Source organism: Cetorhinus maximus, chromosome 3 (genome assembly GCF_964194155.1).
Source record: "Cetorhinus maximus chromosome 3, sCetMax3.hap1.1, whole genome shotgun sequence".
Taxonomy (NCBI): domain Eukaryota; kingdom Metazoa; phylum Chordata; class Chondrichthyes; order Lamniformes; family Cetorhinidae; genus Cetorhinus; species Cetorhinus maximus.
The window spans coordinates 200,311,896-200,336,811 of NC_135881.1; the positions used below are offsets into that span (position 1 = coordinate 200,311,896).

Below are 24,916 nucleotides of genomic sequence, written 5' to 3' on the forward strand. Positions count from 1 at the left end.
TTAATTGGCTGTAAAATGCTTCAGGTGTCCTGAGGTCCCGAAAGGTGTCATATAAATGCAAGGCTTTCTCTCTGTTTCTTTCTCTCTCTCTGTCTCTCTCCCCTTTCTTCCACTGTTTCCAGGCTAGAGAGTTAAAACCTTATTGAGGTTCCCTCTCCTGCTAAACATCCCATAACGCCTGCTAAAAATGCCACAAGTGAACATTCACTGTCTGTGCTAGCACTTGTGAAATAGCCAGATGAAGGGAGAACTGGATCATGGCCGGAAAAGATGGGCGAAAATCAACTCATTAAAATAAATTAAAACTAGGTTATTTGGAATCTGAATACTCAGTGAGTGCAATTATGTCTTACCACTCCTTAAATAGAGGGTTTTTGTCATCTCCCTATGTGAATGTCGTATGTTGCAGGTTGCAAAGAATGGTTGGAGAATTGGACCTTTCAAAATTCTACGTTTCTTTTATTCTTTCATGGGATGTGGCGTCACTGGCAAGGCTGGCATTTATTACCCATCCCTAATTGCCCTGGAGAAGTTGGTGGTCATTAGCTGCCTTCTTGAAATGCTGCAGTCCATGTGGTGTAGGTACACCCACAGTGCTGTTTTGAAGGGAGTCCCAGAATTTTGACCCAGTGACAGTGAAGGAACCGCGATATAGTTGCAAGTCAGGATGGTGTGTGGCTTGGAGGGAAGCTTTCAGGTGATGGTGTTCCCATGTATCTGCTGCCCCTGTCCTCCTTGGTTGTAGATGGTGCTGTCGAAGGACCCTTGATGAATTGCTGCAGAGCATCTGATAGATTGTGCACACTGTGCCTTGATGGTGGAGAGAATGAATGCTGAAGTGGGTGGATGGGGTACCAATTAAGCAGGCCGCTTTGCCATGCCTGGATGGTGTTGAACTTTTTGAGTGTCGTTTGAGCTGCATGCATCCAGGCCAGTGGAGACAATTCCATCACACTCCTGATGAGTGCCTTGTAGATGGTGGACATGCTTTGGGAGTCAAGAGGTGAGTTACTTGCTGCAGAATTCCCAGGGCTGAATTTTCCCCCCGTCGGGTGGGAGGTTGATGGGTGGGCGCGTACAGGCACGCTTCCGATCGGCGCCCCCGATTGGAGGCGCACCGCCATTTTACGTGGGCAGGCCAATTAAGGCCTGCCCAGCGTGACGATCGCACAGAAGCGCTATGTACTCCCTGTGCCTCAGGGAGATCGGCTGCAAATGTGAAAAAATAGAAAAATAAAATTTCCCTTACATGTCCCCTCATGTGACAATGTCACATGAGTTGGAACATGTCCATAATTTTCACAAAACCTTTATTTAAATTTTTTAAAGCCTACATGAAACCTCATCCCGCCCATGGATGAGGTTTCATGTTTTTTATAGTTCCCGCTGGGGCTCCTGGCCTGCCTGCCAACCTTATGGTTGGACGGGCAGGTCCTTTAATTACTTAATTGACTCTGTCAATGGCCTCAATTGGCCATTGACAGGTTGGTGGGTGCGCAGCTGATTTTGCTGCGCTCCCGCCTTCCTGAAAATTTAAATTGGGCGCAGTGACGTTGGGAGTTCCCCCCAACGTCACCGCGCATCGTTTTGCGCGTCAGCGAGTGGGCCCCACCCCCGCTTGCCGACTTATAAAATTCTGCCCCCAGCCTCTGACCTGCTCTGGTAGCTACAGTATTTAAATGGCTAGTCCAGTTCAGTTTCTGGTCAATGGTAACCCATGGGATGTTGATATTGGGGGATTCAGCGACCATAATGCCTTTGAATGTCAAGGGGCGTTGGTTGCATTATCTATTGTTGGAGATGGTCATTGCCTGGCACTTGTCTGGCATGAATGTAACTTGCCACTTATCAGCCAAAGCCTGAATGTTGTCCAGGTCATGCTGCATCTGGACACACAGTGCTTCAGTATCTGAGAAGTCACGAATGGTGCTGTGCTTGTGCGATCATCAGTGGACATCCCCACTTCTGACCTTGTGATAGAAGGAAGGTCATTGAGGAAGCAGTTGAAGATGGTTGGGCCGAGGACACTACCCTGAGGAACTCCTACAGTGATGTCCTGGAGCTGAGATGACTGACATCCAACAACCACAGCCATCTTTCTTTGTGCTAGGTATGACTCCAACCATTGGAAGGTTTTCCCCCTGATTCCCTTTGACTCCATTTTTGCTCCTTGATGCCATAGGTCAAATGTTGACTTGATGTCAAGGGCAATCACTCACACATCACCTCTTGAGTTCAGCTCTTTTGCCCAAGACCATAATGAGGTCAGGAGCCAAGTCGCCTAGTGGAAACTACACTGAGCATCAGTCAGCAGGTTATTGCCGAGTAAGTTTTGCTTGATAGCACTGTCGGCGACACCTTCCATCAATTTGCTGATGATCGAAAATAGACTGATGGGGCAGTAATTGGCCGGGTAGGATTTGTCCTGCATTTTGTGGACAGGACATACCTGGGCAATTTTCCACATTGCTGGGTAGATGCCAGTATTTTAGCTGTACAGAAACAGCTTGACTAGGGGCATGTCTAGCTCTGGAACACAAGTTTTCAGTAATATTGCTGGAATGTTGTCAGAGCCCATAGCCTTTGCAGTAGCCAGTGTCTTCAGTCGTTTCTTGATATCACGTGGAGTAAATCAAGTTGTTTTAAGATGGCATCTGTGATGCTGTGGACCTTTGGAGGAGGCTGAGATGGATCATCCACCGGCACTTCTGGCTGAAGATGGTTGCAAAAGGAAAGTACTTGCAATCATGCAGCACCTTTCACAAATTCTAGACATCTCAAAGAATTTTGGAGCCAATAAATTTCTTTGGAAGTATAGGCAGTATTGCTTTGTGGTCCAACGTATGCACAGCAAGGTCTCACAACAGCAATAAAAAACGCTTTTTTAAAATCAGGTTGGTAAATGAAGTTTGTTGCAAATCTCCTGTTGGTTTAACATCTGCACCCTTTTTGTAAAAGGGCTACGAGGTCCAGCATGTAGATTTTTACCTAATTTACAATTTATGACCTTTTCCTCATTCTGTTATTGTTTGCTCCCATCCCTTGTAAAGTATTCATGCATTTTTTGAGTTTCTAGCTTTTATCAATAAGACAGGCATTTCCAGTCAACTCTGACATTGCTCACATTTATTAGATATATGGTGGATCAATTACAAGCTGCATTAGTCAAGGGTCAGTGTTGAGGATCACTAACCTATCGATCTTGGTAGCATACCCATTCACACTGAATCATTCACTTATAGATCAGTAGCAAGAATAGTATTGCACCTTTTAATGAAGATGAAAACATGCATGTTGTAACTAATGTGATGCCAATAACTTGCATTTCCAGATTAATTGAAGAAAGCCAGGTTGTGCCCATTCTTTTCCAGGTCATTTTGGTGAGTACCAAGTATCAAAGTTATTTTTCCAATTTTTTAGTCCTTAAATATATTCCACTCCTCTTTTGTTAGCCCACAAAAAACACTATCATTGTACAACTACTTTTGGCCTGGCTTGTGGAATTATCCAATATTTAACATATGTTTCTGAAATTATTCAAGATTTTGAGTGCAAGATGAAAGAGTCTTTCTAATCGGTAACAAATGTGTATAGGCTGAAGATTATCACTAGAAGACTAAAGTCAAAGTTAGAAGGATCTTTTTCAGACAGGGTTATAAGAACGATGGATTGTTTTACCATGAATGAAGCAGGAAGTATAACATAATGGGCTAGATCTTGCTGAAATGGGACATCTCATGAAATGCCCTAGTTTGAGGAATTCTATATTTTTAAATTTAATTTGTATGATTTTGTGGCAAACCTTATTCAAAACAAAAGCTGAACTGAAAATGAAACTGAAAGGGAAGCAGAAAAGGCAAACTTAGAAATGAAACTGAATTTTCCAGTTTCTGAGGAAATCAAAAACAAGTTGAGGTTGGGAAATCAAAACTAAATCTTGTTGAAAGATATAAAAGGGCACATCAGCCCAAGTTGGGCAGTAGCAGTTATTGAGTCCACTGGAGCAGAACAGGCAAGCTGAAGAAGACCTGAGAGGAAAAGACTAGATCCAGAAGCTGCTACTAAGCAAATAAGTTGCTGCAACTGTTTCTGTTACTTAAAGATAACAGTGGTGGATCTGCACCATCCAGACCAGTTGAACAGGTTCTGCAGACGGATGCCATTTGTGGTGAAGTCTGTGCCCATGGTTGTGTGCTGCTGTCGGTGGGGTATCAGAAAGAGAGGGGCTGAAATTCCTTGTGAGGAAGACAGAGTTTGAAAGACTATGTACGAGCATACAAATTAGAAGCAGGAGTAGGCCACTTGGGCCCTCGAGCCTAATCCGCCATTCAATAAGATAATGGCTGATCTGAATGTAATCCCAATCCCACCCTCCTGCCTACCCCCATTAACCTTTCACCTCCTTGTTAATCAATAATCTATCTAGCTCTGCCTTAAAAATATTCAAAGACTCTGCTTCCACCGCCTTTTGAGGAAGACAGTTCCAAAGACTCACAACCCTCAGAGAAAAATTTCTCCTCATCTCTGTCTTAAATGAGTGACCCCTTATTTTCAAACAGTGACCCCTAGTTCTAGGTTCTCCCACAAGAGGAAACATCCCCTCCACATCCAGCCTGTCAAGACCCCTCAGGTTCTTAAAAGTTTCAATTAGGTCACCTCTTAATCTTCTAAATTCAAGTGGGTACAAGCCTAACCTGTCCAGCCTTTCCTCATTAAACAACCCACGCATTCCTGGTATTAGTCTAGTAAACCTTCTCTCAACTGCTTCTAATACATTTACATCTTTCTTTAAATAAAGAGACCAGTCCTGTACACAATGCTCCAGATGTGGTTTCACCAATGCCATGTACAACTGAAGCATAACCTCCCAACTTTTGTAATCAATTCTGCTCACAATAAATGATAACATTCTATTAGCTTTCCTAATTACTGCTGTACCTTCATACTAGCCTTTTGTGATTCATGCACTAGGACACCCAGATCCCTCTGAATCTCAGAGTTCTGCAATCTCTTATCATTTAGATAATAAGCTTCTTTTTTATTCTTCCTGTCAAAATAGACAATTTCACATTTGCCCACATTATACTCCATTTGCCAGATCTTTGCCCACTCAACCTACCTATGTCACTTTGTAGCCTCCTTACGTCATCTTCACAATTTACTTTCCTACCTATCTTTATGTCATCAGCAAATTTAGCAACCATTCCTTCATTCCCTTCATCCATGTCATTTATATAAATTGTAAAAATTTGAGGCCCAGCACTGATCCTTGTGGTGTACCACTTGCCACATCCTGCCAACTAAAAAAAGACCCATTTATGCCAACTCTCTGCTTCCTGTTAGCTACCCAATTTTCTATCCGTGCCAATATGTTACCCCCTACACCATGAGCTTTTATTTTCTGCAATAACCTTTGATGTGGCACTTTATCAAATGCCTCCTGGAAATCTAAGTACAGTACATCCACTGGTTTCTCTTTATCCACAGCACATGTGATTCTTTCAAAGAACTCCAATAAATTGGTTAAACATGATTTCCCTTTTACAAAACCATGTTGACTCTGCCTGATTGCCTTGAAATTTTCTAAGTGCCCTGCTATAACATCTTTGATAATAGCTTCTAACGTTTGCCCTATGACAGATGTTACTTTATGACTGAGTGAGATCACTGAAATCTGAGTGGACTGCTGAGCCGGTTCCTAAGATCTGTCTTAGTTGTATCTGCCATTTAAGGTGCAATTTATAGTTTATATTTGACCACAGTTTGCCTGTTAATCCATGTTCAACTCATGTTAATTTTAGATGTTAGAGTATAGGATAGATAGCATTTAGTGTTTGCTTTGTTGACTCTTGTATAATAAAAAATCCTCTGTTTTAAACCATGAAATCTTGTGGCTTCATTCTCTTAGTAAATAACCAGGATTTTGAATGTCATCTACGTCTTTAAAAAAAAGTTACTGATCTCTACCAAGATTACAACACTATTAGTTATAATTTTTCCCTGCACCCTTCAGTTACAGATAACTTTGCATTGTAATATGCTGTAAGTGTGAACTGATAATGGTGCAGTGAAGACAATGGGGCATCTAGGACCTTGGTGAACAGTGGTACAAACTGTGTATCTCCTTGACCATGTATTTAAGGATTGAGAAAGAGGTGGGATGAATTAGAGTCAAATCAGGTACGGAAAGGGAAACAAAGAGAGGGAAAGAAAAATTTGATAAAAAGAGAGAAAAAAAGAGACTGAAAGGAAATTGTAAGCATTGACCAAACTGCATTTTGATAACAGAGCAGAACGCAACATGCTCAGAAGGAGCTGACAAATAAAGCCTACAAAGAAATTAATTTTAAATCTTTATGCTGTGGTAATAGTTCATTTCCTATCACCAAAGAGAAACCATTAATATAACGCTTCCGTTTTTTTTTACATTTTATACTATGTTTGTGCAAAGTTGTATTTTGTTACAGTCATATTGAAACATCAATTTTGGTTGATAGGGAAGAACATAGTGGTGAATCACACAATTTATTCACCAACTTCGGCTGTTCCTGCTCCACTCCTGGAGGCAACAACTCTTGCTGGAACATAATTTCATATGCCCTCTGGTACCTCATCCAAGTTGCAATTCTTCATGTGTGAGTTTTAACTGCAGAATATCATAACTCAGTCCACCATAGACCAGTTCACATATTGTTCTTCAAGTGACACTTATTGACACTTACAGAAGCAGAAACCCTGGAGTTGGAGATGTTTTGTTACATCTGAAAGAATGGTGCTTTCAAAATTTTCCAAATGGAAATGCATTCTCTAAAATGGTTGCATACCTACAACAAAGAGGGAAAGCTTGCAAAATGATTGTCTCATTGCTGTGAGCCAATGGCTAATACTTTAATGAAGACGTTTGAATTCTAGCACACAAGCCAAGCCTATGTACAATAAATTGGCTGTTTTGTGAACATTCCTCCTCTATTGTTAGAGAACTCTATAGTACACTTTAAGGCAAGTCAATGTACACTGGCAAATGGGACTAAGAGCAGAATTTTCTGTGCCCACTGGCAGTGGGCGTGATAGGTGGCATGCGCGGACAATATGGCGCGATCGGTTTCATGACAGTGGGAAGGCAGGTTGCGATCATCTGCTCAGCCCGCCAACAGCGGGCCGCATTTCCTGCCAACGGTCATCGGCGAGCTCATTGTAATACATCAGCATACATTAAAAGGCTGTCCCGCCAGGCTCTTGGACCCCTGCCAGATCATCCGTCCACATCAGCGGGAAAGCACGTCAACGTGTTTCACAACAGCACACAGGAGATGTGCACTTGGTGGCAATCACTTTGGGGGAACTGGAGGTGAGTGAACAGCATTGTTCTGCAGAGCTCGCCAGGGTCATCTGTTGCTTTGCAGGCTTCAGGGGTGTCAGGGTGAAGTGTTGACCTGCCACGGAAGTGACTTTTGAGGGTAACGGGGAGCGGAGGTGGGGGCAAGTGCTGCCCTGCCTCGGAGGCGACTGTTGTCGGTGGGGGGTGTTCAGGAGTAACTGCTGTCCAGCCTCGGAGGCGACTGGTGTTGGGTAGGGGGACAACTGCTGCCCTGGCGTTGGATCCCGCACACAAGAAATCGAGGTGGGGGGCAAGGTAGGCAAGGGAAGTGGTCACGCAGTAGGGACACTTGTATAAACTGACTGTTCCTCTGCAACTGAGACAGTTCAGGCGCAGCCACAGTGATATGATTGGGGTTGGGACTCCTAGACACAAGCAACGCCCAGGCATCAAAGTGTCACCAAGCGCTCCAGACCTTACCGCCCCCCGACCCCCAGCAGAGACTGCGAGTCCACTACCACTTAACTGAACCGCGGAGCAGTTGGACTGCACATGTTGTTCAATCTTCTTGCCAATGCTGGCCATGTAAGTCACTGCTGGAGGTGCTCACAGCCCCTTGCAATCTCAGCATCCCAGTGAGGAGCAGTCTCCCCCATGTCACAAGCTGACAGGGCAGCTATGCAGCACACTCATCTGCAGCCATCCGAGGAGTGGCCAGCACTCTCCGGGAAGCTTAAGGGGCCATCACACAGGGCCAGGAAAGGTGCTAAGTACACCCATGCTAACCACGTCTCTCTCTCATGCCGCAGGAGAACCACATCAGGAGCTTGGAGCCTGGTGACCTAGCTGTAGGCCTGATGGCCTACAGAGAGCGGAGAAGATGGAGAAGAGAGCGATTAAAGCTCCTGGCCACGCAAAGGCAGGAGCAACATACTCAGGAAGAAGGGGCTGCTGAAGCTCCTGCACAAATTGCCCAGGAGTGACAGTGTGCTGTGGCTGGTCAGTGTCTAGTGACACCCCGGGTCTATAGACACTGCCTGCGGATGACCGAGAACCAGTGTCGCCGACGACTGCGCATGTCTAGGGACCTGGTCGCTCGCATCTGCCACTTACTGCCGGACGGTGCCAAGGGGACATGGGAGGGCATCCACTGCCAGTTGCTGTGAAAGTGACCGCGGTGCTCAATTTCTATGCCAGTGGCTCCTTTCAGGGTTCCACAAGTGACATCTGTCTGTGGGATATCACAAGCCTCCGCCCACAAATACATCCATAAGAATGCCATCTTCTTGAGGGTGCACAACTTTGTGCATTTCGCCCGGGTCCGTGACAGCCAGGATGGCAAGGGCCATTGGATTCTCCCGGATCTCGGGATCCCCACAGGTTCAGGGTCTGATTGACTGCACCCATGTGGCGCTCAGGTCTCTGTCGCTAGGTAGACTAATCTACAAGGTAGATTACATCAGCCACAAGGGATGTAGTCATTCACTCACTGAATGTGTAGCTGGTATGCAACCACCAGAAACGCATCCGTGGTCACAGATGCTGAGGAGATGGGGGCCAGCCCCTCCTTAAAGGTGCTGAGAGCACATCGAAAGAATGAGAGAACTCTGTGGCGCCTGCCCATGATATTCTGGCAGCAATGACAAGCACCATCGAGGTGCAGGCATCAATAATGTTTACAGGGAGGGTGAGGCTGGATCACCACTTTGGTCTGAAGGCTGCACAGAGCACAGAGAAGAGGCCCTGGAATGAGACACCTGCCTTTATCTTGTGCAGAAAGATTTCACATCTGAGTGACAAGAACACTGCTCATCAGAACAAGGAGCCATAGGCAGGAAGACATTCTTGGGAATTTATTGACAATAATGAATATTATGTACAAGTGATCAACACCCGTGCCCAGGCTGTGCAACTAATTGTCCTTAACTTTTCTAATCTCGCCACTACGTCTTGTTGCTCCCAGGACATCCACAGCGGAGGTGGAGGCAGCTTGCTGACTGCGACGCCCTGTCTGTGATGACTTTGCTGAGTGTCCTCTGGAGGGCCTATACTCAGAGGGTCCCAGCCTGCTTTCGGGGTCCCGCTGTGTGGCAGTGGCACCCTCCCCAGCCTGTGGAGCTGGAGCTGCTGAGGTCACAGGAAGAGGGGAGCCGGATTGGCTGAACGCTCTCAGGGTGTGCACCTGCTGATCTTCCTCCTTATGGGTGCCCGGGAGCCCCAGGCTGACTCCTTGAGGAGCAGGGGGTAGCTGGAGTGAGATCAAGCTGCCCAGCATACACACTGTGCAGGCCAACTATGGCATCAGCGATGGAGTTGAGCCTGTGCAGCAGTGCAGAAGCGAAGTTCTGGACCAAGGTCTCCGTGGCAGTCACCACCCTACCAGTGTTGACCTCAGTGCATTGGCATGCTGGCGCTATCACCTCAGACTGAAGGCGGATGGGTTCCTCCATCGTTCCTTGCAATCTGAGGAGTGTAGCGGACATCGTGGCCGGCAGGTAAAACGTCATGTTAGTCGCCCAACACCATACTTAGGGTGGAATTTTCCCAAATTTGCACTAAGTTTGAATTTTAAAAATAAATTTCTATTTTCATTCAATTGATGTCTTAATTTTCAGGAAGAAAGGCTGGGAGTGAGAAATTCTTCTGCATACTCTTGTGAATGACATCTAGCAGGTTTCAAAGAATATTTACGATCCGAGTTTCATTGTGTTAAGGAAGGGATTCTGCTGACTCAGTGGGCTTACCCAGCTTAGCCAATCAGTAGCTAAACTATGCAGATCAAAAGGTCCACGATTTGACCTCCAGCCTATGCCAAGATCACCCCAGTGCCAAAGATGCAACAATTTAATCCTGGTGCCCCCTGATTAAGGAGGGATAGAGAACAGGGATTAAGATAGGGATAGGTCGAGCTCAACCTTGAGAACCTTTTTTTTGAAGAACATGGCAGCAGTTGGTGTCGAGGCTCACGCAACTGTAATGCCATCTTGGCAAAGGTATTATAAATGCAAAATACTGCGGATGCTGGAGGTCTGAAATAAAAACAGAAAGTGCTGGAAATATCAGGTCTCGCAAGATCTGAGGAGAGAGAAACAAGGGTAATGTTTTGACTCAATACGACTCATCTTTGGAACTGGACTCCTATTGGACTCGAAATGTTAACTCTGTTTCTTTCTTCACGGTTGCTGCCAGATTGGCTCAGTTTTTCCAGCACATTCTGTTTTTATCTGGGAATGATATTGGTAGGTGCCTGCACCTATGGAACCTGACCCAGCAAGAAGTCAACACATTCAGGAAAGAAAGAGAGCAAACTGGCAGGAAATAAGTCCTGATTTGCAGAAATCTTTTGCAACATCTTGAGTAGTAGACATCTAAATTCTCATTTACAACTTTTGTCAAACATTGTGGTTCCTCATTGAACATCAGGTTCCCAAAATCTTGTGCTGTTTTGGATCAAGTGTTCCCATGGATGCATTAGGACATCAAACAGATTTTGTTTTATTCTTTCAAGGAAAGTGGATGTCGCTGGCAAGGCTAGCATTGTTATTGCCCATCCCTAACCGTCTTTGAGAAAGTGGTGGTGAGCTGCCTTCTTGGACCGCTGCAGTGCATGTGGTGTAGTGTTAGGGAAGGAGTTCCAGCATTTTGATCCAGCCACTGTGAAGGAACGGCAATAAGAAGGGTCTTAGAGGAGGACCAGAAGGTGGTGAGGCAGACCTACTTCGGGGGGGAATGCCAGAGTTTTGAAACTGAATGTGTATAGTGGGGTGAAGAAAATGGTGGTGCACAAGAACACAGAGTTCTCAGAGGATTATAGATCTGGAGGAGATCACATATAGAGGAGGAGCAAGGAAATGAAAGAATTGAAACAAAAGGATAAGAATTTTAAAATTCAAAGCATTGGGTCAGTGAGTACAGAGGTGATTCATAGTTAACAACATAAACTTTGCTCTTGTTCTCTATGTAATCGCAGCCCAAGTTTAGGTTCTTAAGTTAAAGATTTTTATTTAGTTGATAGCCACTTTTGTACTGACACAGGACTATTGTGAAATAATTATCCAGATTGTGGTGACATTGCTGCAGTAAGTTGGGAAACAGCTTTTAGTTGATTACTTTTTTAAAATATTAATAATTTGATTATTGGCACTGAAGAGGGTGCAGAAAAGACTTAGAAGAATGGTTCCCAAGATGAGACTTCAGTTATGTGGATAGGTTGGCAAAACTGGGCCTATTCTCATCAAAGAAGAGATGGTTGAAAGGAGATAAAAACAAAAAACTGCAGATGCTGGAAATCCAAAACAAAAACAGAAATACCTGGAAAAACTCAGCAGGTCTGGCAGCATCGGTGGAGAAGAGCAAAGTTGACATTTCGAGTCCTCATGACCCTTCAACAGAACTAAGTTCTGTTGAAGGGTCATGAGGACTCGAAACGTCAACTTTGCTCTTCTCCATGGTTGAAAGGAGATTTGATAGAGGTGTTTAAAGTCATGAGGGATCTGGACAGAGTAAATAAGGAGAAACTGTTTCCATTGGCAGAAGGGTCAAAAACCAGAGGACATCGATTTAAGGTGATTCACAAAAGAACCAAAGGTGACATGAGGAAAACATTTTTTACACAGTGAACAGCTAGGATCTGGAATGCACTGCTTGAGAGAATGTGGTGGAAGCAGCTCAATTGAGACTTTCAAAAGGAAATTGGATAATTATCTGAAGAGAAAAAATTTGCAGGGTTATGTGGGGAAAAGGTAGGGGAGTAAGACAAGCTGAGTAGCTCTTATAAAAAGCCAGCACAGACATGATGGGCTGAATGGCCTTCTTCTGTACAGTAACTATTTTATGATTCTATGATGTTATTCAGTCTAAAGATTGATAGCATTATAAACAATTAAGCAATTAAAACCTTAACTGTTTTGATGAAAGCACCAGAAATTCAGACACCGCTATTGTGCATTCATGACACATATCAGCAACAGTATTTGTATGTGTACGGCATTTTAGGAGCATACAGCTAAAAGCAAACAACAGCATTTTGATCGATAACAATGAAGTTCGTGAAAACACAAGAGACCTGGATTATATTCCACTCTCCTTTATAAAAAGGATAGTTCTAATACCATCCTCTGTGTTGTCTGCATTTAGTGCAAAGCCCCAGGAGAATGAGACTGGGTTTGTGCCTGTTCTCTGCCTCATTAGTGTGCGTAATGGAGATCTTGACTGGGTGAATGGCATTTCTGTTTCACAGGCTCTTACTTGTGCATGTCACTGCAGAATGGGACTTTAATGATGTCTTAACGAACTTGACTACAATATGAAAAGCAATCTTCATCTGTGCTAATACTTGTGTCTCATGGCTGATGGACAGCCAGTTATATAGTTCAGTCTCTGGGGGAGGTTTTTTAATAGAAATGGGAATGAGCTTTTCTGATTGCATGAAATAAACTTGCTGTAAACTGTTAAACCCAAAAATCTGTATGGTAGTGGTAATGAGCGTATTGCAGAACTGATCATTACCGCGGTCAAATAAAACTCGGCACAGAATCATACATTTACTGCAACTATTTAAAATGCATGGAATACAGAGCATGAAGCATACATTATTTTTGTCACAAAAACATGCACTCCCCTCCCTCATTTAAAGGACTTGTACTCTCTTCCTGTAGTGAAGGTTATTGCCCCTATTATGTATGAACTGCACTGACTGACGGAATCCAAATCATGGGAGAACACCAACAGAAGAGGAATCTACAGTTGAGGGCTGCCAGGTCTGACTGAGGATGTTAAGAGGACGGAATGTTATTTTGTAACATTACAGACCGCAATATTTACCTGTTACTCTGGGGATATGATCATTTGTCAGAGGCTTCAGGTTGTGCTTTTCTGTGAAGAATGTTAGATGGTCAAGATTTGAATTTACAAAGTTATGTGGGGTCCCAAGTTATATTTGGGTACATCAATGGGCGGGGTTTTCCAGACCCGCCTGCTGCCAGGATCTTCTGGTCCCGCCGCAAGTCAATGGACTCCTGGCTGGGGTGCCGCCTCACCCGTGGCGGGTCCTGCTCGCGATGGAGGCCGGAAAATCCCGGCCAATGTTTCCATTACTCATGCACCACAGTCCCCATATCACTGGGATTTTGTGCACAATCAGTCATAAAGAGTCCTCTGATAATCCATTATTTATATTTTTACCACTGTGGCAAAAATGACAGGCATCACCAAGATGAATACACGGGTAAGGCAGCAGTTTCTTCTGATCAATGCGCATACTACACAGCTATTGAATGTCTTGATGCCAATGATGCAAAATTACAGGAAACTCTTATCTGAGACTTTGCAGATTACAAGGATATACAGTGAACTACGTTATTACAATCTCACAGTAGACAAAATAGTTCTAACTACATTGAGGTTTATCTTCTCCCTTAGACTATATCACATTTCAGATAGGGCCCTGAGAAGGTTTGTTATAATTTAAGATTTGTGATAAAAAAAGTTTGTTCTCATAAGCTTCTTCCATACTTTTCACAAAATATGGAGCAATAAATGTACTTTACTGTACCTATTATAATACACTTTGCCACTCATATCCATAGCAGGTTTAAGCACCTCATACTACCACTGAACAGGAAAAGCACCTTATAAAATAAATGTTGCTTAGCGGGTCATTTGGGAGTGAGTTAGATGCACATTATGAAATGAAGATTTACATTATAATGTGGGCAGACTTCAAGGTTTGGCCATTACACGCATGGGTGTTGCTGATGAATGAAAAGCAGAATGGGTTCTTTGTGAGCTTTTCTGCTGTTCACAACTTCTTGACTCTTTCTTGTTTTAATGTGTTTCAAGCCACACGAATCAGAGCCATTGTGCAGCCAAACTGATTGAATTTTGTAACAGATTAATATAATTCTTTAATACTTATTTCAAATGAAAAATCTGTTACATTTCTTGATGGAATGTCTATTACTTTGTGATAATTCACAAAATGATCTTGCAAAGCATTGGGTTTGTAGTTTATAGGCTCATCTAGGAATATTTCCTCCTCTTCCACCACCCATCAGCGGTTATTTATAATTCAGACATGTTACTAAATCAAGTAGCTTTTATGGTACTTCTGACGCTGAAATATATTTTGCCACTATGCTTGGTTCTCAGCATTATCTATTTAGTTGTGATAGGTCCCAAATTATTTTTAGGTACATCAGTGTCCCCATATTACTGGAATTTTGTGCATAATCAGTAATAAAAAGTCCTCTATTAATCGATTATTTATATTTTTACCATCGTGGAAAAAAATTATAGGCATCACCAAGATGAGTACACAGTTAGGGCAGCTGGTTATATTGATCAGTGTGCATGCTACACAGCAATTGAGTGCCTTGATAGCAGAGATGCAAAATTACAGGAAACTTTTATAAGACAATAAGTACCTTATTTTCAGCGGAGCTGGAGCCAAAGACCAGTCACTCCATGGTAAATTAACAAATATGTACAGGTGGAGGGGTTGAGTTTACTAAGAAAGAGGAAGAATAATAGGGTAGCTTTTCTGATGTATCTCACTGGCAGGACAAAAACTTGCACCTACGTAATGCCTTCAACATAGAAAGTGTCCCAAAGTATTTCTCAAATGGGCATGACAGAGACAGATTCTGAACCTACCAAGGAAAGAGTAAGAGGCTGCGAAGGTTTGTTCAGAAAGGGGAATTGTAAGTCGGGAAGAAGGTTGAAGAGGCAAAAAAGTTTAGGAAAGGAATGCCAGAGAGTGGGACTGAGGCAACTGAAGGTTATATTGGCAACGGTGTGATGAAATGGTTGAAGCGGGATGGTGTGGAAGGGAGGGTGTACAGGAGACCAGAATCAGATGAACAGTGAATTTTGGGTGGGAGTTATTTAGGTGGAGAGGAGCGAAACATGAAAGGGGGCTGAGGAGACAGGGTGGGTCAGCAAAGATGATGGGCAAGTGGAACTTGGTGTGAGATTTTTTTTTCAGATAAAGTTGCAGTTTACGCAGATTGTAGGATGGGAGGTCAACTTCAAAGTGATCCAAATGACAAAAGCATGTATGAGGATTTAAGAACCGTAGGAGCTGAGGTGGGCTGGAGACAAGCAATGTTGAAGGGGTGACAGTCTTCTGTGATGGAGAAGATATTTGATTTGAAGGTCAACTCACGTTACTGCTCAAGATGTAGAGCATAAATGCTGGCCTAGGCTGGTTGAGCCAAATTACCAGCTTCTGCTTGGTACAACCTATATAAAGACAAATTACCATCCTTTTAGCTGTTATGTAATTTTTTCACTTCAAGATGCCTCAAATGTGACACGCCATGTTAGTCTACCTGAAATACACCATTCCACAGGTCGCTGAAGCCTTGTTTGACAGGGCAACCGATTTCACACCTTTTCTAATGGAAAATTGGAGGAGAGAGTACTGGATTTTGTTTTGATTGCCAATTTTGCATCAATTAATTCTAATGTACATAATGCTCAGCATCAGAAGCATTGAAAATAAAAATTTACTTTGATGAGCATGAGATGTGGTGTCGTTGAGTGGATGTTTCTGTGGGAGTGCGTAAGTGAAGGAAAGATGCAAGAACAGGATGATAACTTCTGAAGCTTAGAAGGTCTGCTTCTTTGCTTCGCCCCACTATGTTTTGCTTTGATTGGACAGGCTTTTACCAAGAAAGGGAAAGGCCAGTGATTTCATAGAATAGTTACAGCACAGGAGGAGGTCATTCAGGCCCATTGTGACCGTGCCAGCTCTCTATGAGAGGAACCCAGCGAGATCCACTCCCCCACCCTCTCCCCATAGTCCTGCAAATATTTTCTCTTCAGGTGCTTATACAACTCTCTTTTGAAAGCCATGCTTAGTCTGCCTCCACTCTACTCTCATGTAGTGCAATCCAGATTCTAACCACTCGGTGTGTTAAAAGGATTTTCCTCATACCGTCGTTGGCTCTTTTGCCAGTCACCTTAAATTAGGCTGCTCTGGTTCTTGATCCTTCAGCCAATGGGAACAATTTCTCTATATTTATTCTGTCTAGACCCCTTGTGATTTTGAAAACTTCTATCAGATATCCTCTCAACCTTCTCTTTAATGAGAAGAGCTCCAGCTTCTCCAATCTATCCATATAACTGAAGCCTGTCATCCCTGGAACCATTCTTGTAAATCTTTTCTGCACTCTTGCTGAAACATTCCCATTCCTCCTAAAGTGTGGTCCCCAGAATTAGACCAGTTGAGACCAACCAGAGTTTTATAATGTTTCAACATAACTTCCTTCCTTTTGTACTTCATGCCTGTGTTCATAAATCTCAGGATCCTGTATTCCTTTACAACCACTATGTCAACCTGTCCTGCCACCTTCAATAATTTTGCTCAAATGCCACCCCCAACCACCCCACCCCCATCACCCCACCCCAACCACCCCACCCCCATCACCCCACCCCACCCCACCTCTTCCCTTCAAACTTGTGCCATTTATTTTATATTGCCTCTCCTCATTCTTCCTACCAAAATGTACAGCTTCACACTTTTCGCCATTAAATTTCATCTGCCATGTGTCTGCCTATTCCACCACCGCCGCCCGAGATGGAGGACATCTTGATGTCTACCACTATCCTCCTCAGAGTCCACAGTGCTTCTGAGTTTTGTGTCATCTGCAAATTTTGAAATTGTGTCCTACATACTCAAGTCCAGGTCATTTATGCATATCAAGAAAAGCAGCGGCCCTAATACCAACCTCTCGGGATCCCCCCTGTCCGGATACAACTGTCCACCACTACTCTGTTTTCTATCACTCAGCTAACTTCATACATCCAAACATACGAATTAGGAGCAAGAGTAGGCAGTTTGGCCCCTCGAGCCTGCACTGCCATTTGATAAGATCATGACTGATTTGCTTATGGCCTCAACTCTACTTTCCTGGCTAACCCCTAGTAAGTTCCACCTGCTGCCATGGGATTTTAACCCATGTCCCCAGAACATTAGCTGGGCCTCTCGGTCACGAGTCCAAAAAGTGACATTACCACTGTCTCCCCTGTGACAAGAGGAGCTAGTCGCCTCACAGCCTTTAAACCTCAAAGACAGCACCTCTACCAGTGCAGCATTCCCTCCATACTGTACTGGAGTGTGAGCCTTGACTTTTGTGCTCCCTGGAGTGGGCTTCGAACCTAGAACCCTGTGATTCAGAGGTAAGCATGCTACCAACTTAGCCACAGCTGACACAAATCATATTAATCCTAACACTTTCCTTTTTATTCCGTACATTTCAATTTTGCTGCAAGTCTGTTGTGTGGCATTGTATCAAATGCCTTTTGGAAGTCCATATACACCACATCCGCATTACCCTCGTCAATCATTTCTGTTATCTCATCAAAAAACTCAAGTCAAGGTAGTTAAACATGATTTGCCTTTAACAGATCTGTGCTGATCATCTCTGGTTCATTTGCACTTGTCCAAGTGACTTAATTTTGTTCCAGATTGTCATCGCTAAAAGCTTTTCCATCACCAAAGTTAGACTGAATGGCCTGTAGTTGCTGGGTTAATCCTTACACTATTTTTGAACAATGGTGTAATATTTGCTCATCTCCAGTTATCTGGCACCACCTCTATTAAGGATTGGAAGATTATGGCCAGTATCTCAGCAACTTTCACCCTTACTTCCCTCAGCATCCTCGAATGCGTCCCATCTAGTCCTAGTGACTTTGTGAGACTGTGTCAAGGTTTGGTTTGCATCCTTCAGTTAGATGGCATTTTTTCACGCTAACAGGTAAACAGCCTTGAAATGCTCTAATTTGGAGGGGAACATGTACAATGCATAATATAACCAGCCTGCATGTCAGTAAATGATCAACTGCTTCATTTGCATTGCAATGCTTTGATGTATGATGCTCTTTGATGATGTATGTTGCACCTTAAATTTGTGCCTGGCTAAGGTGTGGGTATGCCTGAGATGCAATCAAATAGCTGGAAGTTTATGTAAGGCTTAGCACACATGCCCAGTAAATGTGAATTATGTCAGTAGGCAGCAATTTGTGGCATGGAGTCTTCAGCTATTTACCAAGCAAATGCTTCTGGTGGGCATGCTGACACTGCTATATTGTTTAAAATATGTTGTCTTGCCCTATTTCTCAGCCCCCAAGAAATCTGTACAGACCATCCACCTCATGTCAGACCTGGTGCCCTGCTGCCCCCTCAGAAGGGATGCTTAGAGGGTGCCAACCAAGGAATTCCCACTTGTATCTACTACATGCAGCATGACACCCAGTTCACCAGCCATGGAATCAGGTGTAGGGGCCACAACCTCCATTTAGTACATTCACATTGGGCTATTTTTCAGTGTCAGCTTAGCTCAGTGCTAACTTCCTCTAAGTCAGAAAGTTGTCAGTTTTCAATCCTATTCCCACTCAACTGATACCCACTCAACTTCCCTTCCAAGCCCCATGTTAGCTGATGTTGTTAAAGGTTCTGTCTCCTCAGATACTGTTCACCTCCTCTTCAAATCTGCTGTCATCAACCCCCTCTTTTAAAAAAAAACCTTTGGCCCCTTTGCCCTTGCAAACTGCTCCCCATCTCCAAAATCTCTTTCTTCTCCAAAGTCATTGAATATGTGGTCTCCCAAATCTGTTTTCATCTTTCCCAGAAAGGCTCTTATCAAAGTCACAAATGACACAATATGTGACTGTGTCAATGGTAAACTCCCCCTCCTTGTCTTTCTCAACTTCTGTGCAGCTTTTGACACGATTGACCACACCATTCTCCTCCAACACCATTATCTTTCAGTGTAGGATTGCTCTCACCTGGTTCCATTCATAACTATCGACTCCTGGTCAGAAAATCACCTTCAATTACTTCACTTTCAGCTTCCACAGAAGGTTACCTCTGGTGTCCCCCAAGGATCTAAACTTGACCCCTCCGATGCTCATGTGCATGCTTCCCTTTGGCAATGTCATCTAAAAACATGACAGCAGATTCCAAAAGTTCACTGATGACACCCAGCTCAACCTTACCGTCATTTGTCAACCCCTCCACTGTCTCTATTTAAACTGCTTGTGCGATATCTAGTACTAGAAAGGCAAAAATCTCCTCCAAATAAATATTGGAAAGAGCGAAGCCATCATCTGCAATCCTAGCCACTGACTCAAGCCTGGTAACAATCCAGCTGATCCAGTCCGTTTGCAACCATTTGATCCCGAGATGAACTCCCAAACATATATCAGTGCCATTACTAAAATCGTCTTCTTCCATGTCTGTAATATCACCCCTTGTGCTTTGTGATCTATACTGGCTCCCAGCAGAGTAGCACCTCAATTTTAAAATTCTCATCTTGTTTTCAAATCCCTCTGGTCTCCGTAGTTTCCTCTAACCATACATCTCTCTGAGATATCTGCAATCATCCAATCTTGACCTATTGCACATGCCTGAATATTGTTTGCTCCACCATTGCTGGCCAAGCCTTCAGCTGAATCCCTAAAGTCTGGAATTCGCACCCTAAAATTCTGCATCTCTCTTTCCTCCTTTAAGATGTCCCTTAAAACCGAGCTCTTTGACCAAGCTTTTGGTCATCTGCCCTAATATCTCCTTACGTCATATTTTATTTGATAAAGCTCCTGTGGAGCACTTTGGGATGTTTTACTACATTAAAGGCAACATATAAATGGAGCAGTTGTTGTTTTTCAAGCCTCAACTCTCAAACTTAGTTTATAATCTAGGCTGAGATTTCAATACCCAAAGGGTATTGCACGGTTAGACATGTTAAACCAAGACCTGGGTTGAATTTTTTGGATGGCGGTGTCTTACTCCCCAGTTGCCCGCTGACTCCAAGTGCCCCACAGCAATTTCGCACTCGAATGAGCATTAAGTGGCTGCAGGCGAGTCTTCCGCCCCTCACTCGGGGAAGTCCCGCCTTAGAGAGCTGCCAGCCAATGTGATTGGCATCAGCTCTCCAGTCCCTGCAGAGACAGGAGCTGCAGTTGACTGGTGAGGAAATGCAGGAGGACGCCTTGAAACGTCCGGGCACTGGAAGCCCAGGTAAGTTTAAAGGGTGGGGAGGGTAGGGAAGGCCTGAAGGGGTATGAAGGAGACGATTGGGGTTTTGGGGGAGAGGCCATGAAGGGAGGGAGGTCCCACACCCTGCCTGGGATCTAACACTGTCGATTGTCGGGCTTCCCCCACTCAACTTCAATCCTCCCTCCAGCTTAAAAATTGAGGCTGGGTGGGAAGCGGCCCTTAAGTGGCCAACTGGGGCAAGGGCAGGCTTCCCGTCTATGGCCTTGCCCGCCCCCAGCATAAAATCGCTGTGTGATCAGGGGACAGGTGGGAACCCAGAGGGAATTCTGTCCCTTCAATTTTCAATTTCACACTCCCTCCAACCATCCCCCTCCCCCCGCCTAAAAACCCGCTGGTGGGGGAGTGTAAATTCTGGCCCTGGTCTGTCAGCTCAGGTGGATTTTAAAAAAGTACTCATGACAGTAGTTGAAGAGAAGGGGAGTATTTCCTGTCACCTGGGCAGAACTTATCCCTCAATCAGCACCACCAAAATAGATGACCTTGTCATTTATCTGATTTCTGTTTGTGGGACCTATGTGCAAATTGGCTGCTGCAGTTGCCTGCAGAAAACCGTCTACATTTAGAAAGTCATCCATTCACTGTAAAGTACTTTGAGAATATCCTGAGGCTATAATAAAGGGGCCTTAGAAATATTAGTTCTTTATTTCACTTTAATTTTGCTTCCAATGCCTATTGTTGAAAAAGGCTACCAACTAGTTCAGTTGGCTTGTTAGCCATTCTAAAGGTTCTTCAAAAAAAAAAGATAATGCTCCTGTGCACTATGTCTTATGAAGTTACTGCATCTCTATGTATTTCGACTGCAATGCAGTCCTCATGTCTGCATTTTGGCCACCTGCTCAGGCCAAAACTCTACAGGGAACGTGGGTTAATTATGGAAATAAAATAACCCTCGGAAAGGACTTTTGGCTCATTTGCACCAGCAGCTCACCATCTCCAGCTTCACTTGGCCAGGAGCATAAGATCCACCCACAACACTTCAGGAGCACTGTGGTGGAGAACCCAACATACTGCACCAGGGTGAAGGGGTAGTCAGCAACACAGGTTCACCTTCCCCATACCACCAAGTTGTGCTCCTGTGACCTATGTGGTAGGAAGAAATTTGGTGTGAGTACTGCATGGCCATTCTAGCCTGCCTCTTTGTGGCCAGTTCAAGGCAGCATTAGTTGAAGTCCAGACCAAGGTTGCCTGACTGCATTCTCAACCACGGGCTAGGAAGACTGAAGAATGACAGAAAAAAAATGGAGGATTATAAAATTGCTCGAAAATAAATCATTTTAAAAAATGCCTCCCATAATCTGGTTTAAAAAGTATATTTTTTGTAAATTATACAGGAAGCTACTGTCCAATACCTGTCATTTATCTATATGGTTTTATTACTGCAGTTGTTTAACTTGATACCTTATATTTTTTAATTACCATATTATTTAAATTTTAGAATAATCTCTTTATTGACTCATCTGCTTTCCAATACTCCCAGATATAGCAAGGTGCAGTAGTCAATTTTGAATTTATAATATTGACCTTAAGTTGGCAAGTACATCATTGTAAAAGGGATACTGCAGGTCTATATGGAGCCTGAATACAAATGAGTTTGGGAATAAGCTTTTCCCCATAGGCATTCATGTCCATTGTAAAAGACTTATCAAGTCAGATTTTTACAGTATAATTTTTTAAGCAAAGTATAGTGCAGTAATGATTTCAGATTAAAGGAAACCCTGCAATCTGAAAGCTGTTGAATTAAACTGTAAGTACCGTATAAACAAATCTCCTTTTGGATTAATTATTCAGTCCTGTCATTGTGTGTTCAGATCAGGAGATTTTACATTTTGTGTATATGTCAGAGATGACATGTGCTGCACAGAAAGTCTATTAGGAAATGTAAGAATGTGTATTAATGTATGTAGTGTGCTGGCATTAAACCATGCAACTGTCCAATATATTGCTACTGTGGCTAGATTAGTAGCAATTTGAAAATGGATTTTTAAGTTTAATGCTCATGTTACAAACAATGTGGAGATTGTGTAAATTAACTTGCTTCTGGACGTGATACAGATTATTTTTAGTTTTCATAGATCCATACCTATGATGGTTCTGCAGTTTGTATTCTGATAAGTTATTCAATTTTACTTAAATAAATGGACAGGTCTCTGTTGGAGAAATGATGGCTGAGATTTTCACATCTTTCTTCCCCCTACTGGAGGCAGTGTTTCACGAGAGTTTAATTTCTTCTGTATTTTAACATCATTTATTTTAAACGAGATTGGGTTAGAGCAATACTGTCCAATCGAAATTGCTGAGTAGCCACATGTGTGGCTGTGATGGCACAGTTTTAGTCACATGTGCTAATTTTGGTAGGAAATGTCTTGCATACCTATTAACATCATAGGTAAATTTAGCTCACACATATATTTATTTAACAAACATCTACCACTATTTAGTTGCCAACTCTGGCTCAGTTGGTAGCCACTCTTGTCCTGGGAGTGCATTTTGCAGGGGTGGGCGGGGCAATGGCTCACCTTCCCCACCCCAAGAGGAAAGTCAGCTGGAAGCCCACTCACTCCATGTGAGCCTGCCCCGCATCCATAATCTGGGGAGGGGAGTCAGGTTCTTCACTTCTAATCACTATCCAGAGTCTACTCCTAAAAAGTGACATTGAATGAGAACAGGATAATGTTTAACAACACATTCCTCACTACTGGCAATCCAGCTACATTAACAGCCTCTTTTCACGTATTAAGAATGGCCATTTGATCCATATATTTTATGTTAGTCAATGTCTTTCAAGCATCTTTGGCGGGGGGTGCAGTTGCTGTGTTGCTCCCAGTGTACAAAGAGCACTCCCCTAAGATGGCAACCCCCCCTTCCTTCCCACCCTTTTAATAAAAGGAAAAAAAGGGCCTGCTCACTCCTGACTGCCTGCCCCTGCCAACCGTATTATGGCATATACAATATATTATCAGGGCCAATTGGCTTGTTAACAAGCTCAATTGACCCTTAGTTATTTAATTAAACATGGCAGGTGGGCTGCCAATTTCGGCACCTGCCCACCTACCGTGTTATGGGGGTGAGTTCATGGGTAGGTGGAAAGGTGGGGGCTGGGCACTGGCCCTATTTTATGTGCCCTCCCACTGAAAACATGCCTGGCGGGGGCATATAATATCCAGCCCTTGGAATCAGAAGGTTGTAACTTTAAGTCCCTCTTCAGGATTTAAGTACAAAAATCTAGGCTGACATTCCAGTGCTAAGGGAGTGCTGCACTGTCGGAGGTGCCATCTTTCAGCTGACATGTTAAAGCATGGTCCCATCCACCGTCTCTGGTGAATGTGAAAGGTTGCTTGGCATTATTTTGGTGTCCTGGCCAACATTTACAATAAGCATTATAAAACAGAGATTACCTGGTCATTATCACACTACTGTTTGTGGGAGCTTGCTGTGTGCAAATTGGCTGCCATGTTGCTTCTATTACAACAGTAGCTTTATAAATGCAAGTCTTTCTTCTACCATCCAGGAAGTGAACCACTCACACCAATCAAAAAGCATACTTTATTTCTTGGTTCATCATTTTGCCAACAGACCCACATGAAATTTGAAATACACATACATTCGCCGTGACATTGCAAGTATTGTGTCTACGTGTCCAACAACAGTGCCTATTACTCATTTTTCCATTGACTGATCAGAAATAGAATTTGCCACATCTGGGTCCCATGTGGCTAACATATTGGACAACATTGAAATAGAGAAACTGTGATTTAACATGAATTTGTCAAGCAGTGTGCTAAAATATTGTAGTGAGAAAATTAACTTCATGATGAGACACTTGTCAGACATTGACTAACATATTGATCAAGCAGCCATACCTGAAAAGAGGCTGTTAATGTAGGTGGATAGCCAGTAGTGAGGAATGTGCTGTTAAACATTATCCTGTCCTCATTCAATGTCACTCTTTAGGAGCAGACTCTGGATAGTGACTAAGAACAGAGAACTTGACTCCCCTCCCCAGACTAGGACTGCAATGGTGAGTTTTTGCATCTGATCAAATCCAATGGCACAGCAGACCTGAGGGCCTGGAAAAGGTTCACTCTTGTTCTTTAGTTTCTATGTACTACCTTAGCTGACTGAGACCAGCCAGGATTGGCTCTACAACTTTGTTGATATGTATGGCTCAGTGCCACGCTAGACAATGCACTTGGCTTTGAGGCAGCCGAGACCATAAGTGATGATGGGTGATTGCTGGTATGCTTTGGTGAATAAATAAACAATTGTGAGCATGTGTGGTAGTTTTGTAATGAAGCCGGGAGATTGAACACTAAAGCTTTATCTGTATGCTTTGAAGCTTTGGTCACCGTTCTTGATCAAAGCGATCGTTGATAGGGGAACAAAGCCACGGATGGGGGTTGGGAGTCATACAAAAATTCTGCATATATCAGGGTGTTCACCTAACACTCAATAAAACCCATGTTAAATTCTGTGTTGTTTTTAACATTGGATAAATGTTCCGGATGTACAATAGGGGCGTGTACAAGTCTGAGCTGCAC

General features: G+C 43.4%; 1 protein-coding gene across 5 annotated transcripts in view; it reads left to right on the plus strand.

Moving 5' to 3' along the window:
• The window catches only part of ulk4 (unc-51 like kinase 4), a 411,327-nt gene that overhangs the window by 258,873 nt on the left and 127,538 nt on the right, over positions 1–24,916 (plus strand). For all 5 annotated transcript variants that reach the window (XM_078539600.1, XM_078539595.1, XM_078539598.1 and 2 more), the window contains one exon: positions 3,332–3,380. In XM_078539600.1, the coding sequence (XP_078395726.1) occupies positions 3,332–3,380 (49 nt within the window). The remainder of the gene's footprint in view (positions 1–3,331; positions 3,381–24,916) is intronic.